The sequence below is a fragment of the Phocoena phocoena genome, chromosome 1, assembly GCF_963924675.1.
Source record: "Phocoena phocoena chromosome 1, mPhoPho1.1, whole genome shotgun sequence".
Classification (NCBI taxonomy): Eukaryota; Metazoa; Chordata; class Mammalia; order Artiodactyla; family Phocoenidae; genus Phocoena; species Phocoena phocoena.
In genome coordinates this window covers 83,080,915-83,099,203 of record NC_089219.1, presented here as the reverse complement: position 1 = coordinate 83,099,203, position 18,289 = coordinate 83,080,915, and the positions used below count along the sequence as shown (strand labels likewise).

The 18,289-nt window shown below is 43.5% G+C and overlaps 1 protein-coding gene across 1 annotated transcript in view; it reads left to right on the top strand.

The window, feature by feature from the left end:
• ABCA4 (ATP binding cassette subfamily A member 4) overlaps window positions 1–18,289 on the top strand; it is a 136,761-nt gene that overhangs the window by 75,674 nt on the left and 42,798 nt on the right. The window contains exons 17-25 of the mRNA XM_065872409.1: window positions 4,682–4,747; window positions 7,273–7,362; window positions 9,142–9,316; window positions 11,011–11,142; window positions 12,063–12,202; window positions 12,692–12,829; window positions 13,762–13,955; window positions 15,037–15,121; window positions 17,845–18,050. Of these exons, the coding sequence (XP_065728481.1) occupies window positions 4,682–4,747; window positions 7,273–7,362; window positions 9,142–9,316; window positions 11,011–11,142; window positions 12,063–12,202; window positions 12,692–12,829; window positions 13,762–13,955; window positions 15,037–15,121; window positions 17,845–18,050 (1,226 nt within the window). The remainder of the gene's footprint in view (window positions 1–4,681; window positions 4,748–7,272; window positions 7,363–9,141; window positions 9,317–11,010; window positions 11,143–12,062; window positions 12,203–12,691; window positions 12,830–13,761; window positions 13,956–15,036; window positions 15,122–17,844; window positions 18,051–18,289) is intronic.

Below are 18,289 nucleotides of genomic sequence, written 5' to 3'. Positions count from 1 at the left end.
TTTGGCACATATTTGGTGGCCTACAGAGCTGCTCTCAAGGAACGTAGGCTGTGGACGCCATCTTGGCACTCTCACACTGCTCTACTCCAGCTCACCAGTATCTCCCAGAAAGGAGTTTATGCACTTGTCTGGAGCCTGGATTTTTGTGATTGCCACCCAGGGGACACCTCCAGATCATCTGGCTCTGGTGACCAGTGAGACTTAAGTTTGTGGCCCCTAAGGACTGTATACATTTGAATACTTATAAAAGCTGCTGCCCAAGGGTCTGGCTTCCAGTCACCTGGCATCTAGGTGCTGCTGTCCTCCCCTTTGAGACACTGACAGGTCTTAGTACATCCTCAACTACCAGGAGCTATTAAAAATATAATAGGTTGCTTGGACAAACACAGAGGTTTGAGGGACAACTAGAGCTGGGGTAGGGCTGAACAAAAAGTTTCATCTCCTACATCAAGCCACTTCTTCAAGACAGGGAGAAATGATTGTTTCATTTACTGTATAGAAGCCAACACAGAGAGTCAAGCAAAATGAAGAAACAGAGGGATATGTTACAAATGAAAGAACAAGATAAAACTTAAGAAAAAAAACTTAATGAAATGGAGATAAATAATTTACGTGATGGAAGTTCAAAGTAATGGTCATAAAGCTGCTCACCCAAACTGAGGAGGAATAGATGGACAAGGCAAGAACTTCAACAAAGAGATGGAAAATATAAGAAGGTACCAAATAGAAGTCACAGAGCTGAAGAATGCAATAACTAACTGAAAAATACTCTAGAGGGGCTCAACAAAAGACCAGATGAAGCAGAAGAAAGGCTAAGTCAACTGAAAGACAAGGCAATGGAACTCACTCAATTGGAGTAGCAAAAAGAAAAAAGAATTTTAAAAATGTGAAGATAGCTTAAAGGACTTACAGGATAATATCAAACAGACCAACACTTACATTATAGGCCTCCCAGAAGGAGAAGAGAGAAAGGGACAGAAATCTTATTTGAAGAAATAATGGCTGAAAACTTCCCTAACTTGGGGAAGAAATAGTCATTCAGATCCAGGAAGCCCAGAGAGTTCCAAAACAGCTGAACCCAAAGAGACCCACACCAAGACACTTTATAATTAAAATGTCAAAGGCTAAAGACAAGGAGAGAATATTAAAAGGAGCAAGAGAAAATCAACTTGTCATGTACAAGGGAGCCCCTGTAAGACCATCAGCAGATTTTTCAGCACAAACTTTGCAGGCTAGAAGGGAGTAGCACAATATATTCAAAGTGCTATAAGAAAAACAACAAAACAAAAAAACTTCCAGCCAAAAGTCCTCTCTGGCAAAGTTACTATTCAGACTTGAAGGAGAGAGAAAGCATTTTCCACAAGCAAAAGCTAAAGGAGTTCATCATCACTAAACTGGCCTTATAAGAAATGTTAAAGGGACTCCTTTAAGCTGAAAAGGAGGGGTGCTAATTAGTAACATGTGAAAGAATAAATATCACTGGAAAAGTAAATATATAGTAAAGGTAGTAGATTAACTACTTATAAAACTAGTAGGAAGGTTAAAAGACAAAAGTAGTAAAAATAACTGATTACAATAATTTGTTAAGGGATACACAGAGGAAAAGATGTAAAATGTGACATCAAAAACATAAAATGTGGAGGGGAGGGTAAAAATGTTGAGCTTTAGAATGGGATCAACTTAAGTTGTTATCAACTTAAACTGTTACAGGTATATAAGTTTCTATATGTAAGCTTCATGGTAACTACAAAAATCTATAATGAGTACATAAAAGAGAAAGAGAAATGAATCTAACTAAGCATACCACTGAAGAAAGTTCTCAAACCACAAAGAGAATAAAAGAAGAAGAAAGGAACAGAGAGGAGATACAAAAACAGCAAAAACAATTAACAGAATGGCAATAAGCACATTCCTATTGATAATTACTTTAAAGGTAAATGACTAAATTCTTCAATCAAAAGACATAGAGTAACTGAATGGATAAAGAAAAACAACAACAAGACCCATTTATATGCTGCCTACAACAGACACAATTTAGATATAAAGACAAACAAAGACTGAAAATGAAGGGATGGGAAAAAATATTCCTTGGAAATGGAAACCCAAAGTTGCTATTCTTATATCAGACAAATAGACTTCAAAACAAAGACTGTAATAGGAGATGAAGGAAGGCATTACATCATGATAAAGGGGTCAATCCAACAAGAGTATGTAACATTTGTAAATATTTATGCACCCAACATAGAAGCACTAAATATGTAAAGCAAGTATTAACAGACCTAAAAGGAGGAATAGACAGAAGTATAATAGTAGTGGATTTTAATATCCCACTTACACCAATGGATAGACCATCCAGATGGAAAATCAATAAAGAAACATTGGCCTTAAACAACATGTTAGACCAGATGGACTTAACAGATACTTACAGAACATTCCATCTAAAAGCAACAGAATAAACATTTTTCTGAAGAGTACATGGAACATTTCTGACATAGGTCATATGTTAGGCCACAAAACAAGTCTTAAGTTTAAGAGGGTTTAAATCATATTAAGCAGCTCTTCTGATCACAGTGGTATGAAACTAGAAATTAATTATACAAAGAAAACTGGAAAATTAACAAACATATGAAGATTAAACAACATGCTAAAATAACCAATGGGTCAAAGAAGAAATCAGATTAATAAAAAAAAATACCTTGTGACAAATAAAAAATGGAAATGTTACATACCAAAATTTATGGAATGCAGCAAAAGCAGTTCTAAGAGGGAAGTTCATAGCAATAAATGCCTACCTCAAGAAACAAGAAAAGTCTCAAATAGACAACCTAACTTTACACCTCAAGAAGCTAGAAAAAGAAGAAAAATAGAAACCCAAAGTAGAAGGAAGGAAACAACAAAGATTAGAGCAGAAATAAATGAAATGACTAAAAAGACAACAGGAAAGAGCTGGTTCTTTGAAAGGATAAAATTGACAAAACTTTAGTTAGACATACCAAGAAAAAAAAGAAAGAAGACTCTTCCAGACACAATTTGCGAGGCCAATGTTACCCTGACAGCAAAACCAAACACCACAAGAGAAGAAAACTACAGGCCAGTATCCCTGATGAACACAGATGGAAAAATCCTCAATAAACATTAGAAAATCAGATTCAATAACACATTAAAAGGATCATAACGCATGATCAAGTGGCATTTAATCCAGGGATACAAGAATGGTTCAGTGTCCACATATCAATCAATGTGATAGACCACATTAACAAAACAAAACATAAAAATCATATGATCATCTCATTAGATGCAGAAAAAGCACTTGACAAAATTCAGCATCCATTTATGATAAAATCTGTCAGCAAAGTGGGTACATAGAGGACATATCTCAACATAATAAAGGCCATGTATGACAGCCCCACAGCTAACATCATACTCAACAGTGAAAAGCTGAAAGCTTTTCCCCTAAGATCAAGGATGCCCACTCGCCACTTCTATTCAGCATAGTATTGGAAGTCCTAGCCACAGCAATCAGACAAAAGAAGAAATAAAAGGCATCCAAATTGGGAAGGAAGTACACCTGTAACATTTGCAGATGACATTATTTTATATATAGAAAACCCTAAAGACTCCATCAAAAAAACTGTTAGAACTCATTTAAAAATTCAGTAAAATTGCAGAATACAAATTCCACGCACAAAAATCTCTCGCATTTCTTCACACTAATAATGACCTATTATGAATAACAAAAGGCACTCCTATTACGCAGGAAACTCCAATGGTTTTAGGAGCTCTGTGTCAGGAAATGAGGGCAAAGACCAGGTATTATTTTGTATTCTACCACACACCTCAACATATCTTGTTTTGACCTTGGGCAGGTGCTTCAAACTCAGTGTGCCTTAATTTCCTTTTTGACAAGAATAGTAATGCTACCTATCCCCTTGTGTTGTTTTGAAGATTAAATTATTTAGCACATAGAAAGCACTTACAGTTATGTCTGACACAGAAAGAGCATTCAACAAATGTTAGTGATTATCATCATTATTATTATTATCTGGTAACTGTTGAAAAGGGGTATGCTTGGGACTTCACTGGTGGCACAGTGGTTAAGAATCCGCCTGCCAAAGCAAGGGACACGGGTTTGATCCCTGGTCCGGGAATATCCCATATGCCGCGGAGCAACTAATCCCATGCGCCACAACTACTGAGCCTGCGCTCTAGAGCCCATGCTCTGCAGCAAGAGAAGCCACTGCAATGAGAAGCTTGCGCACCGCAACAAAGAGTAGCCCCTGCTCACGGCAACTAGAGAAAGCCCGCACGCAGCAACAAGACCCAACGCAGCCAAAGATAAATAAATAAATAAATTTATATTTTAAAAAATAACAATAAAATAGAATAAGAATATGTGAAAAAAAGGGGGTATGCTTAGATTCTTTTTTCTTAAAAAACTAATGTCAGCCAAGATCATCAGTCTTAGTGTTGCCAGTTTCACCCCCAAAACATGACCTTTTGAATTAAAACATTAGAAGAAGTAGTCTTGGAGGAAGCATGTGGATAGCCACGCAATGCTTATGAGCTGTAAATATCTACAGTTACAATCTGAGGTTCGGGTAGATAAATTCTAGATCTTATACAACTGTGGTAAGGTGGAACTACTTAGGCTTTTTCTCTTTATTTGCCTATCTATTTTTAGGGGACTATGGAACCCCACTTCCTTGGTACTTCCTTCTACAAGAGTCTTATTGGCAAGGTGGTGAAGGTAAGTTATTTTTAATTTTTTAATTAAAAAAAGAAAAACAAATGTTTGAAATTAGCTCCTTTGGCTCTGCATGGAATGTGTGTGCATTGTAGAGGTGGCTCTTACGTGAAGTGTGAGATTCCTGATTAGTTAGCTGTCTGCTGAGGGCTCTGCTCCTTGGTGTAGCATCACAGCCTCTGGGAGCCCATATTTTGTGAGTCACTGGGCCAGGGTGATGGCTGAGCATTGATAAACCCTTGAGTCCTGGTCGTGCCCAGTAGATTAAAGCACACTCTTAAAAGAAGGCCAAACCACTTCAGGGTGCAAATAAGTTTTGCAACTTCTCAGTTCAAAGCAAACAGATCCAGAAAATCATAGAGGAATCTTTACATTCATCTTCTGCTGCCTCCCCTCATCTGCTTTTTCATTCCTCTCTACCTTTTCAAATATAAATGAATTTATTTTCCCAAAGGAAGGGCCCATTTCCCAAAGGAGGCCGGGGCAGAGCTGTGATCTTCAAGGCAAATAAATACTCCCAGATTCTCTTAGTATTGGTCTTTCCTCTGGTTGGGAAAGAGGGTTAAAAGGACATTTGCCTGGAATGCATCCTAGATAAAATTTACCTTTCCTCCTGAATAGGATAGGAGGCCAAAGGAGAGTTCTAGAATTGGGGGGAAACCACAGACTCTTGTGAGGTATGAGGAGGCAGAGAAATTCCAGAGCTGAGAGCTGGGGACTCCCCTGGAGCTAGGAGTTTCTGGAAGCAAAGGAAATGCTTTCCAATCTGTTTGTTCCTCACCTACCTGCTCTTTACTTTGTACTGTTGGGCCTGGGCCAGGATTTATCCTTTAAGCACTAAGATGGATGTTTGTTTTCTCTAGGCGATTAGCCTAGGACCTTTAAAAGTTTTGGGGGAGGGGGTGGGGTTGCCTTTTTTTTAATGGTGCGAACAAACAGCACTCCAACAGCTCAATTTGTTTGTTTTTTCCATTATGTTGGCTTGTCTGTCTTTCTTGTCTATCTATAAACTTTTAAATTTCCACTGTAATAAAATTATAACCCATCATAAATGGGAATTTTCAACACAGAAGTCTGTTCCTGGAATGTTTCTAATTTCAATCAATATCAGGACTTGTGGGCATTTTTTCCCCTCTATAATCTCAGCAGATATGCTACCTCTAAAAAAAAAAAGAAAAGAGAAATCTTAAGACAAATGTGCTCCTTCAAAAATGAGTCATGTTTTTGCCAACAGAAACCAAATGTTTTTCACCTGTCTCACAGGCTAGACTGAAATAGATTCCTAAATTTCTCTAAAATTAGAAAAGAGGTGAGTTTTTCCACCGAAACCCCTCCTTTCACAGATGAAGACATGGAACCCAAGAGATATCCAGTGTCACCCAGTTCCCATTGTTCACTTGGGACAAAATCTGGAACTGGGACATACATTTCCTGGCAAGGACCTCACTCCAGTGACTAGAAGAATATCTCCCCCTGCTATTTTATTATTACACATTAGTGCAGTATGATAGCTAGTAAAGCGATCAAAGGAACTGTGGGCAGTAGATTTAAAGTCCTTCAGAAAACAGAAGTACTGGAGGGGGCGGGTCCCTGACCACCAGGCCCATTACTTGCTACTCCACCACAGAGCCTGCAAATCTACAGGCAGCGGTGTGGACAGAGAGGCCCTGGTGGGCTGCAGCATTGAAAAATCCACCCTGCTCATGTATGTGCACTTGAGGCCAGAGCCTTTAGATGCTTGGCGACAATGGTTTCCTCCTGCCCCTGCTTTCTTCTCTGGCTGGCTTGCTTTTCTGCTTCTCTTCCGCTTTCAGGATGTCCTGATATCCTTTTAAACCAAATGCCAAGTTTACAAAAAGTGCCTCTTTGGGGGTGTGGGGGGAGGTAGGTGTATGTGTGAGTGTGAGAACGTTTGTGTGTTTACACCGCAATTCACGATTTGTGCAAGCCTGTATGTCAACCAGACTCAACTCTGGTATTAAATCTCTAAATACATGAATGCCCATAAAAGTAGATTCCTCAGGTAAACGATGTCTCAGTCTGGCTGCCCATCATATCAGCTTGAATGGACTTTTACTCAAGGTTCACCATGACTTTGACATGTTTTGGATTGGAGTGAAAGATACTGTTAACGAGCTAAAGAAAATTAACCCATTTCAAAGTTAATTTTTTGTTATTTATTTATTTATTTTTAATCACAATGTCTGACATTGTGGGTTCCTCCTGGCATTTTAAGAGGATGTGTGAAACTCCTGTTACAAAACTCCCTCTGGGCTCAGCAAAGGTTGCCAAATCAGCCAGCTGGGAGGCCCTTCCAGCCACTGCCGGAACTTCACAGTCCCGCAGGTCAGAGGTTGGCAAAGCCTTGCTCGGGGCTTGTCCTGGGAATGCCAACTTGGCCTTCTGAGGGAGCTGTGTTTTCCAGCTATGGTAGGAAACTCTGCTCCGCCTTCTTTTCCCCTCCTTTCCTGCCTTTCCTGATTCTCATGTCTCACCAGGAGAGTAACAGTGGCTTCTGGTTGGTGCAGGGTGTTCAACCAGAGAAGAAAGGGCCTTGGAAAAGACGGAACCCGTAACAGAGGAAATGGAGGACCCAGAACACCCAGCAGGAATAAATGGTAAAAACCTCAATAAAGAATGCAGAACAGAGGCAAGGAAAAGGCTCAGAACACTGCACAGAGCCAGAGTAAAACACCTCGTGACTGGGGTGAAATGGAACCCAGGAAACTGACTGTCTCTGTTGACAAGGGTTAAACCTAATACCTTCTCAAGGGTCCAGCTGCACATGTGCGGAATGAATGGTCCAGCCAGACATTAACGCATATTTCCTGGAGAAAGCAAATCCAAAGTATGTGGTGTGTTTGTGCCCTTGTTAGGCAAACCCCAAGTGAATTGCACAAATGTGCTGACTTCCGAGGATTTAGCAAGAACAATAACTTGGGTCACTAGGTCTTAAAGCGGATATGAGCTATAAGGAAAGACAGAAATAAATGCTCCTGTGCACAGGGGGAAAGAGACTAAAGGAGCTGACTACATTTCATTCGTGGTTTACAAACCTAGAAGTCCATTCATTCAAGCCATCAAAAGCCTTTCCTGACCGTGCAAGTTACCTAATAATTCCTCAACCCATGGACTAAGTTTGCAAGTGTTCCCCTGGCCTTTGCCTCCCTTACCTTCCCTCTTGAACCAGTTCTGTACTTCCCCCCCCCCCACCATGTTCTCTATTCTTTAAGCATATGAATTTCTCTGTGGATAGTAAATGCTCTTGCTATCCTCACCCTGGGTTTAGAGAGGCAGCATGGCCTCTGGACTTCACCTGATGTTGCATGAGAGGGTCCAGCCTCCATGCCTCTGGTCCATCCCAGGTGCCATTTCACAAAGCTGAGGTCAGAGACCTGTGGCTCCTGTGGTTTCCAGTGAGCAGAACTTGTGGGAAGACCCTCCTCCGAAACTGTAATTCCAAGACCAAAATCAGGGGGTTGGGGGCTGGTCCCACCTCAGTTTTAGGCGAGACCAGGAGGCACAGAGAGAAGAAGCAATGGGATTTTTTTTTTTTTTTTTTTTTTTTGGCAGGGGAGTAAGTGCTCAGAACTACAATATTAAGATGACAAATTAAGTGACGCTGTATAGAGTGAACTAAAGCAGGGAGAGACTGGAGGACAGGCAGAAGTGAACACCAAGTGGACCTCACACCGTAGGGGGGTGTGGAAGTCGAAACGTTGAGGGACAGAGTTTGAGGGACAAGAGTGAAGAAGAGTAGACTGTCCCATCCTAACTGGAGAAACTCTGGAGTTCTGAGGAGCAGGAATTCAGTTTCAGTCAGAGTTGGCTCAAAGATGTGAGCCAAGGTGACCAGGAGAACGGCAGCTCCAAGAATGAACATAGGACAGTCTGAAGGAAAATGTTGTTTGGGGAAGAAAATGAGGAGCCTGAGCTCTTACAAGAAATCCATGAGGAAATGCCCAGCAGACTATCCGAAATGAGGACCTGGGATTGAAGGCTGAGCTTAAGGCTAACTCTCCATACAGACAGTGAGTGCAGTCTGGGTTTGAATCCCAGCTCTGCCACTCATAAGCCATGTGACCTTGATGGAACTCTTGATGTCTCTTGTGTCTTAGGTGTCCTCAGTAATAGAAATGGGCACAGTAATATCTATTCCCCTAGGGCTGTAGTAAGGGTGAAATGAGGAAATCCATATAAGGCACTTGAAATAATGCCTGGCACAGAGTAACCTTTCAACAAATGTTGGCCACTATTATTACCATTATTACTCTGTAGTCATCCTTACAAAGGTCATAGCTAAAGCCATGGGGGCAGAAGACAATAGTCTGAAGAAAGAACCTTGGGAAATGTGTACACTAAGGCATTGTTACATCATGTTCATTTTTTCCAACTAGACTGCTTCTTTGAACGTGAGCTCCCAGGCTTGGTTCCCGGGGTGTGTGTGAAGAATCTGGTAAAGATCTTTGAGCACCATGGCAGGCCAGCTGTGGACCATCTTAACATCACCTTCTATGAAAACCAGATCACCGCGTTTCTCGGTCACAATGGAGCAGGGAAAACCACGACCTTGTGAGTCTCCAGTCATTTTCTGGCTCTCTTCTTCCTCTTTTAGCTTCAGTCTGTTCTTTCCCATTGAGTTTTAGGGACAAAAATATGCCAATATTTGTGTCCCAGGAAGGTGTTAAGTACAATGCAGTTTTCAAAGCTTATTCTCATATATTGTTTTATTTGATCCTCACATGAAATTGGAGACAGAGGTGGAGTAGTAAGTTTATTGCCCCCTTTGTGCCAGGGAAATGGACATCCAGAGAGCTGAAGTGACTCTCCCAAGGTCACCAAGTTGTAATGGTTCCCTGGGGGCAAGAGCCAGGTCCTCCCAAAATTGTCTCTTGTCTTTGATGCTGCGACCCGGCCTCCCTACCCCCAGCCTCCCCCGCGTTACCGTCATGATGGTGGTGATAAAGTCGTGGCCACCACCATCACATGCCCTCTGTCTGTAGAGCGCTATTTACTTTCAGAGAGCATTCCTTTTCCTACCTATGAGGCTTGGTGGTAGTTCTGGAGAAAGTTAAAAGGGGCTGTGGGCTAACTGCCTGGCAATTGAAAACTAAGTTCAGGGAAGATGAAGGCTCTGCATGGACTCCTCAGGTCAGGAAGCTCCCCTCACTTTTCTAAGGGCCCTGAGTGTCATCTGCTGCGAAGGAAAACAGGGCCAGCTAAGGTTTCCCGAGGAGCAGCAGGGCAGGGAACCCATATGAACGCAGTCGTCAGGTCCTCTGGCTTCTTAGAGAGCCCCAGGAAGGAACAGCTGTGTACACCCTGCATTGGAATGTTCTCTGAGGGCGGTTCAGTGTGAATGGAATGTGGGGCTGGTGCCATTATACTTGGTTCTGTTTCCCTCTAGTGGTTGATCAACAGGCCAGTTCAGAGAGCCTGAGATTGTATCTGGCTCAGGGACAGAGCTGGGAGGGTTAGCTGATTTCTCTCCTTGTTAACTAATATGGTCAGAGAGCCCCAAGCCCTGTTCAGGACCCCAAAGGCAAACACATTACTTCACGAATGTGAAATGCAATGTCCCCTGGTGGCCAGAACACAACGTTTAGTAAAAGTAATATAATATTTTTGAGTCTTCCTTTATTCTGGCATTGTTCTAAGTGCTTTACAGGTATTAACTATATTTAATCCTCCCAAAAAAACCCCATGAGGTGAGCGTCGTCATTTCCCATTTTACAAAATAAATCAACATTACTATTGGGCTTTTTATTATTTTGGATCCAAAATTATTGTGGTGATAATTCCCAGGCCTGGGTTCAATCAGTTAATCGACAAATACATGTTGAACGCTTGGGCTTCTCAATAAGACTTGCCTTTCCTAATGGTGACATCAGGCAAAACTTGGACCCATGGGCTGGATACCTTTAACTGAGCCCCCTACAGCGCCAGGAGCTGTGATGGCTGAGTTGGGGAGGGATCTCCGGCTGCAAGTGAGCATTCTACAGCTGGGAATCAGTGTACACCCATCAGTGCTTGCCTGAAACAACTAGGAAATAAGTGAAGCAGAGAAGGAAGGCGGATGTGCTCATCCTCCTAGGGGCCTGGACGCACACTGGTGCTAAGCCGCATACAGGAAACTGTTGGTTCCTGCAGCTGATGATGGTTGGGGTTTAATTGAGGGTCAGAATCACCGACCCTGGGGTGGAGGCTGCTGTCCCAAGACCTTCCTAAAGGCCAGCCTTGCAACCACTGACTCCTGCGTTTGGCAGGTCCATCCTGACGGGTCTGTTGCCACCGACATCCGGGACTGTGCTCATTAGGGGAAAGGACATTGAAACCAGCCTGGATGCTATCCGGCAGAGCCTTGGCATGTGTCCACAGCACAACATCCTGTTCCACCAGTAAGTAGAACAGGAACTGAGACCCTCCCCATGCCCTAACCTCACCTTGCCCTCCAACAACATGTTCTCTAGAGCGCAGCTGAGGGATGCCAGCTCTGGGGGCAGAAGGCAGTACTCTGCTTTGGCTTCCCCCACATTCGGGGTCCTTTGTCCTGCTTGCAACGAGACATGCATGTGACTGTGCCTCTGGCACTCAGAGCTGAGCTCTCCCTGCTCAGAAGAGTGGTGCTGCCTTCTCTCTGTCAGGGTGGCTGGTCCCGGGGCCCCTTGCTCAGTACTTGCCCAGAAGTCTGGTCCCTTTCAGGGACCAGAGAGGAGACCAGCCAGGCATTAAAAACTGACTTTTGAGGAAGCTTTTCAGTTGCTTTTTTCCCAAACTTTTGTTTCTTATCTAAAAAGTTATATACAGTCCTTGAAGCAAAGAAGGAGGGAAGACAGGAAGGAAGGAAATGTAGATTAAAACAAAAAATAAAAGTCACCTGTAATTTCACCAGCCATAGAAAACCACTGTTAACACCTTGATATATAATTTTTCTCTTATACATGTATAGATATACATATATACTTTAAAATTATAAAGGAGAATAAAACTCTGCATACCATTTTGTAACCCGTTTTTTTAAATGTGATTGCTTTTTTAAACCTAAGATATCATGAACATCTTTTCGTGCTATTACATATTCTTCTATGCGGTAAGTTTTAATGTGTACATACTATTCCGTTGTATAACGTGCTGTTTCAGCTGTCTTAGATATTTTGGCAGGGTTGGTATTTTCTTTCATTTTTCTATTATAAACAACACCACGATGAACATCATGATTGCTAAATCTTTGTGCTCATCTTTAATTATTTCTTTGAGGTAAATTGCTAGAAGTGGAATTGCTGAGCACATTGCCTTTCCCATTGCCCTGTCCCCATAGCCTCACAGTGGCTGAACACATCCTATTCTACGCGCAGCTGAAAGGGAGGTCCTGGGAGGAGGCCCAGCTGGAGATGGAAGCCATGCTGGAGGACACAGGCCTCCACCACAAGAGGAATGAAGAAGCTCAGGACCTCTCAGGTGCTTGGTATTGGGAAAAGACAGGGCTTCAGATGGCATATCCATGGTTCCCCAGCGCACAGGGCCTTGTGCATTTGCATGTGTGCATGTGTGTGTACGTGTGTATATTCTTAGGCTTATAACAGGAGAGCTCCTAAGGGTTGGAACATTCTATAAAGTTATTCTGACCATCTAAGACCAGCCCACCTCTGGATTATTTCCCACATGAAATACTATCTTGCAGCAGCCTGGGCTGTATTTGCTCTGATGTTTATGTGTTTGAACTCAAAGGTGAGAACAGTCTTCAAATGGTCTGATCCTAGGAGGCAGGGATTTTCTTTCCTGCATTATGAGGCCTGTACCACTAGAGTTTTGAACACTGTGTGAATATCTAAGGAGGCAGCATCAAGCTGCTGCTGGATCTAAGGTGCCTTCCTTATGAGGTCAGCCCTGGGCCCTTCTCTTCCAATTGTCCACAGCTCCCGTGACCCTGCCGCCTTGTACCTCTAGGTGGCATGCAGAGGAAGCTGTCCGTTGCCATTGCCTTCGTGGGAGATGCCAAGGTGGTGGTTCTGGATGAGCCCACCTCTGGGGTGGATCCCTACTCGAGGCGCTCAATCTGGGACCTGCTCCTGAAATATCGCTCAGGTAATGGCCACTGTGCATCGCCTGTGCTCTCACTGAGGCTTTATGGGTGCTCTCCACTCACTCACACCTAGCATTTTGCAACTCAGTATAGTAAGGGCCACAGCTATATGCTCAGATGGGGCTTTATCACTGGCTTGGGGGAGTCTATAAGTTCTAGATGAAGCCTCCTGAGATACTTTACACAAGTACAAGCAGGGAGTTACTGATGAAGCAGGCTACTTCCCAAAATGCTCTAGAAAGTTCTCTCGACCTGCAGCCCTTCTGTCTGGAACAATGGGAGCAGCTCTAGTGAAATTCCCCCTTGGAAACCAGGTGTGAGGGCAGTGAGCCTGTGTTCAGTGCTGCAGAGGACTGCTGCAGATGGAGAGGTCTCAAAGTGTGACATCTCCTCTGTTGTGGCACGTGCAACCAGAGGTACAGATCCAGAAGAGACAGCAAGCAGAGCTGGTGCCCGTAAAAGTGGTGGTGTGGTTCAATCCTGCGGTCGATTTGCCTTCCTGGAATCCTCATTACCATTTTCTTTCAATGACATCTCCAGCTAGTATCAAAGAGTGTGTGTGTGTGTGTGTGTGTGTTCTTTGCAAAGATTATAAATGCAGTGCTTAATGACCCAGAGAATACACATATAGAACTCAAAAGATGCTGACTGACTGTAATAAACATGTCCCATATATGGTGATTTATTTGCATCAGGTCCTGTGTCTAATGAAGCAATAATCTGTGAAACAGTGCTTTACAATATGCAGGATGCTAAAAACGTTAGCTGTTTTCATTTTTATTCTAATATTCTAGACTTTATTGCAGAAAACTTGTTTTTATTTATTAACTCCCAGTTTTTGCAACCCATATAATGGGAAGCTTGCCATCCATCCTCTCCCATCCACACCTGGCCCAGGCCTGCCTGGTGATTCCCCTGACCCCTGCCCTTGCAGGCAGAACCATCATCATGTCCACTCACCACATGGACGAGGCCGACATCCTCGGGGACCGCATCGCCATCATAGCCCAGGGACGGCTCTACTGCTCCGGCACCCCGCTCTTCCTAAAGAACTGCTTTGGCACAGGCTTCTACTTAACCTTGGTGCGCAAGATGAAGACCATCCAGGGCCAAGGAGGAGGCTGTGAGGTTTGTGTCTGTCCAGGGAAAGAGCCTGTCCTGGGTGAGAAGGAACGCTCAGTGTGGTGCTGTCGTTCTGGACTTCTACCTAAATCAGACTCCAGCCGGCAGAACTGACCTCTTTGTTTCTGGAACCATTTGTAGATTTTGATAAAAGGGCGTTTTGAACTCTCCTACAGAGATGCTTTACCCCAAATAAAACAACTAGTCTTAAACGACCTCCGATTATTATAGGCCTAAAACTGCACATGTGGTTTGGTGCCACATAGAAGGGAGTGACTTATTCTGCAGGGTTACACTAATTAAAGGACAGTAGTTGTTTAAGTTCCTTTTTTCATTCCAACATTTATGTTCCCTAATTAAACCCAAATTTCATTGGTAAATGAAAGCTAAGAAAAAGATTCCCTGATAACTATAAGCTGAAAATGGTGAAGTGAAAAACTACCAACCAGCAGAGACCAACTCAGCATGTTAGGAGCCCCAGGTTCAAGTCTGGGCTGCAAGGTGAACAAACTGTGTCATTCTAGGCAAATTCCTTAATTCCTCATTGTTGTGGGGTATTTTCCACATAGAAAATGAAACTGATCATTGCCTCTCTGCTTCTTGGGGATGTGGTGAAGATAAGTGAGATAAAGTATTATAAATGTGCTTTGGGCTCATTGAGAAAGGCATTGCTCACATTCAAGTTGTTTTGTCATGCTTATTTTATTGTAGCATTATTTATGCCTCTGGCCCCTGTAGTTTAAGTGTCTGGCTGCTTCTGGGTTTTCCAGTCCTGGATAGACTTCCACAGCCCAGCATGCATCCCTGGGGAGGGAGAAGCAGAATGTCTTGCACAGGCCGACCTATAGCTTTCACATAAGTAATGACAAGCCAAAGGGATCCTTCAAGGTTCTCTCTGTACCTGATTCACACACTCTGCAGAACAAAATCAAACAGCCACAGCTTCAAAATGTTCAGATGAAGTGATAGATTAAAACAGTGAAGAAAAATGTGTTGACTACACTTGGAGTGAGAAACAAAGCATGGTGGTGACTTCCGTGAGCATCAGGGAGATGCTCTAGAAGTGACTGACGTCCATCTGTCGTAGGGGACCTGCAGCTGTGCGTCTAAGGGTTTCTCCATCAGGTGTCCATCCTGCGTCGATGAGATAACTCCAGAACAAGTCTTGGACGGTAAGGACTCAGGCAGACTGTACCTCAGTTCTTGTCTGGCGATCATCTCTGGGTATTGTTGGGTGTGTCCGGCTGTCGTGCATTTCAGTGGGAGCCAATAGAACACTCTGTGTGTTTCTCAAGCCCACAGTCATGCAATTGCTCATCTTCTTCTTTGAGTTTTTTCTCCTCCTCCGTTCCCAAAGGGATGTTAAAGTCATGGACCTACAGGCCCTCTCCTTTTAATGGCGAATCCAGTCTTTGTTCACTCCTTGCCCTTGTCCATAGTAAGCCTCCACTCCTGGGGTCCTCCTGCCTGGCTCCAAGCCACATTCCTCAGTGTCTGGAGAAAAGGGGTTCTAAAGGTGCCAGCTGGAGCCCTACAGTGGAGCCATGGCGATGCACAGCCCTCATGGTGCACTTTTCCAGAGAGTCAGTTTGCACGGTGTAGATGCCAAATCTGAGGAATATTGCACATCCCTGTTACACTCCCAGCTTTCCTCTCAGTTTCCAAGTTTTCCAGTTGGTTCTTGCTTGGATTAGAGTGTGTCAAACCTCATAAGGGGTGCCTCCACTCCAGGAAGATGCCAAAGAGAGGCTCTCGCTGTAGAAGCACTCATGGTGCAGGACCTGACCTCCTGCCCTAGAGTGCTTGTCAACAGCTCTTTCCATTCTCCTTGAGTGCTTGCCTCTCATCCTTTCCCCGGGGCGTCTTCACAATTTGAATACCACACTTCCCATATTCCTAAGTATGAGCAAAACTAAACCTAGGTACTGATCCAAGTTAATGAAGGGGGAAAATAGCTGCTTATCAAAGAAAAGACAAAGTTTCCTACTTAGCACGAATATTTTTCTAACTAAAATCTGGTGAAACAAGAAAACGAGGCAATATTTATGCACCACGCTTAAAAGCTGAGGCAAAATGCCCAGAGGTGCATCATATTTACTCTCCCACCCTCTCTTTGCACTGACACAACCTGTGGTGAACGTGAACACATCTTTTTAGAACATTTCTGTGTCTTTTTCCTAGTCTGCCTTGCCATGGGCCCCTCCCTGCTTTCTGAATAATTTTTTTAAAAGAATACATTTAATTACTGTGTGTGCCAAAGTTAAGGTAGAAACAGAGCCTGCTGGCTGAGGTGAATTTTTTAAATATTACTTTATTTCTAAATAAAAGTTTATTTTCTTTGAATAGAAGAGAGATGCTGTGAAGGGTGGGAAGCACAGTAAGTAGTTATACCCGAAATAAGAGAAGATCATTTCAATCCCCATTAGCTCCTTGGAAGGCTTTTCACACACACACACCCACATACCACACACACTCGCAGACCTCCCTGCCAGACGCTGAAAGCCCTACTGCCCTGAAGGACTGCTGCTGGAAAGGCTGACACACACGTCTAAGACACAATTCCTGGGAATCCAGCAGCTTCAGGTTCGATTTCCTTCCTAAGAGAACAATGAACGTGACCCCTAGAGAGCTGTTAGGGCAGAGCTGCTTCCTCCCGTGAGGAGCCCTCTGGCCCCAGCATGAAGTCATCTCAGAGCTGAAGACAATTGAGTCTAATTTGCATATTTGACTTAAAACAAGAAGGATTTGGGTTGAAAGCTATGAAATCCCTCCACATGAGTCATTTCTAAAACAAAGAAGGAAGAGAACTCATTGGGTGATCCTGACTCTGAGAGGATGGCTTGCAGAAACACACAAGACCTGGGCTCTGAGTCCCCAGAATCCCTTCCCCTTTGACCTGCCTCTCAAGACAGTGTGCTAGGGAATTGTCTCTTTAAATGCATGCTTTAAATTTTTTAATCAGATTTTTAATTTTAAAGTAACACATGCTCATGCATAAAATTCAATTCTGATGGTATGAGTGTATCAGGTGAATACTTGATACTGGACACTTCCCCGCACCCCATGCTGTGCTTCCTGTACTCCATCCCATGGTCCATTTCCACAGCTTCTCAACCCCCTTCTGCGTTTCCTGTGAGCTGGGGATTAAGGGTTTTGTTTGTTTGAGGAGGCAGATGCAATCCCAGGGGAAATGGTGCAGGCCTCCCAAAAGTTAGACCAGGCCTGGGTGTGTGATTTAGGAAGGGGAGTTCTCACCCAGCTTGGTCACCAAGGCCGAGTGTGCATATTGGGCAAGTCCCCTATACCTTGGGCCAGACCAAAAAATGAAAGCAGTTTTGACTCTCAGGCTTGTGGTGATTAAGAATGAACAACGTTGATGACAGGAGCTTCCTTACTTGAGATGATGTTCATGATAACAATAGCAGCTAACACTCATCTATGGGCCAGGCACATCATTCTCAGTGTTTAATGCATATTAACGCATCCAAGCCTCACAAATCACAATAAAGTGGGTGCCATTATTTTCCCCTTTACGCAGATGAAGAAACAAGGGTATGACCTGCCTAATGTTGCATAGCTTGTAAAGAACAGAACATTTGATTGAACAGAGGAGAAAACTGGTACAGGAGTGTTACATGAGCTCCCCAGGGTTACACCGCTAGTTGGGGGGTGGGGTGTTGGCTTCCATCTCCATCTCCCTTTCAGTGCTCATCACAGGGCCAACTAAGCTAAAAACAGACATGATGGAGCGCTATTCCTCTGCAAGAATCACTACCAAGAAAGGAAATGCCCTTTTCTCAAATGAGAGGCAGAAGAAAGTAGGGAACCTGGGCAAGTTCACAGTCTTCCAGGTTCTGGAAAACACAGCTGATGTCAGCCTTTCTTCTTGTCTTAGGGGATGTGAATGAGCTGATGGATATGGTTTGCCACCATGTTCCGGAGGCGAAGCTGGTGGAATGTGTTGGTCAAGAGCTCATCTTCCTTCTTCCAAATAAGAATTTCAAGCAGAGGGCATATGCCAGCCTTTTCAGAGAGCTGGAGGAGACCCTGGGTGACCTGGGGCTCAGCAGTTTTGGAATTTCTGACACTCCCCTGGAAGAGGTAAGGCAGAGATTCCAGGTGGTTGCTGTCAGGTACCAGAAGAGGTGGTTCTTCACCAGAGTCTAACACAAAAGTCTAGAAGGGAAATTCTGTAAAGGCAAAAAGCCATAATTCCTCACCCAAGCGTAGCAACTATCTTCATTTTTGGCTTATTTCCTCCTGCCTTTGGCCATACGCACACATATTTTACATAGTTATGGTCACCGTATACATACACTTTTGTATTTATAGAAGACTAT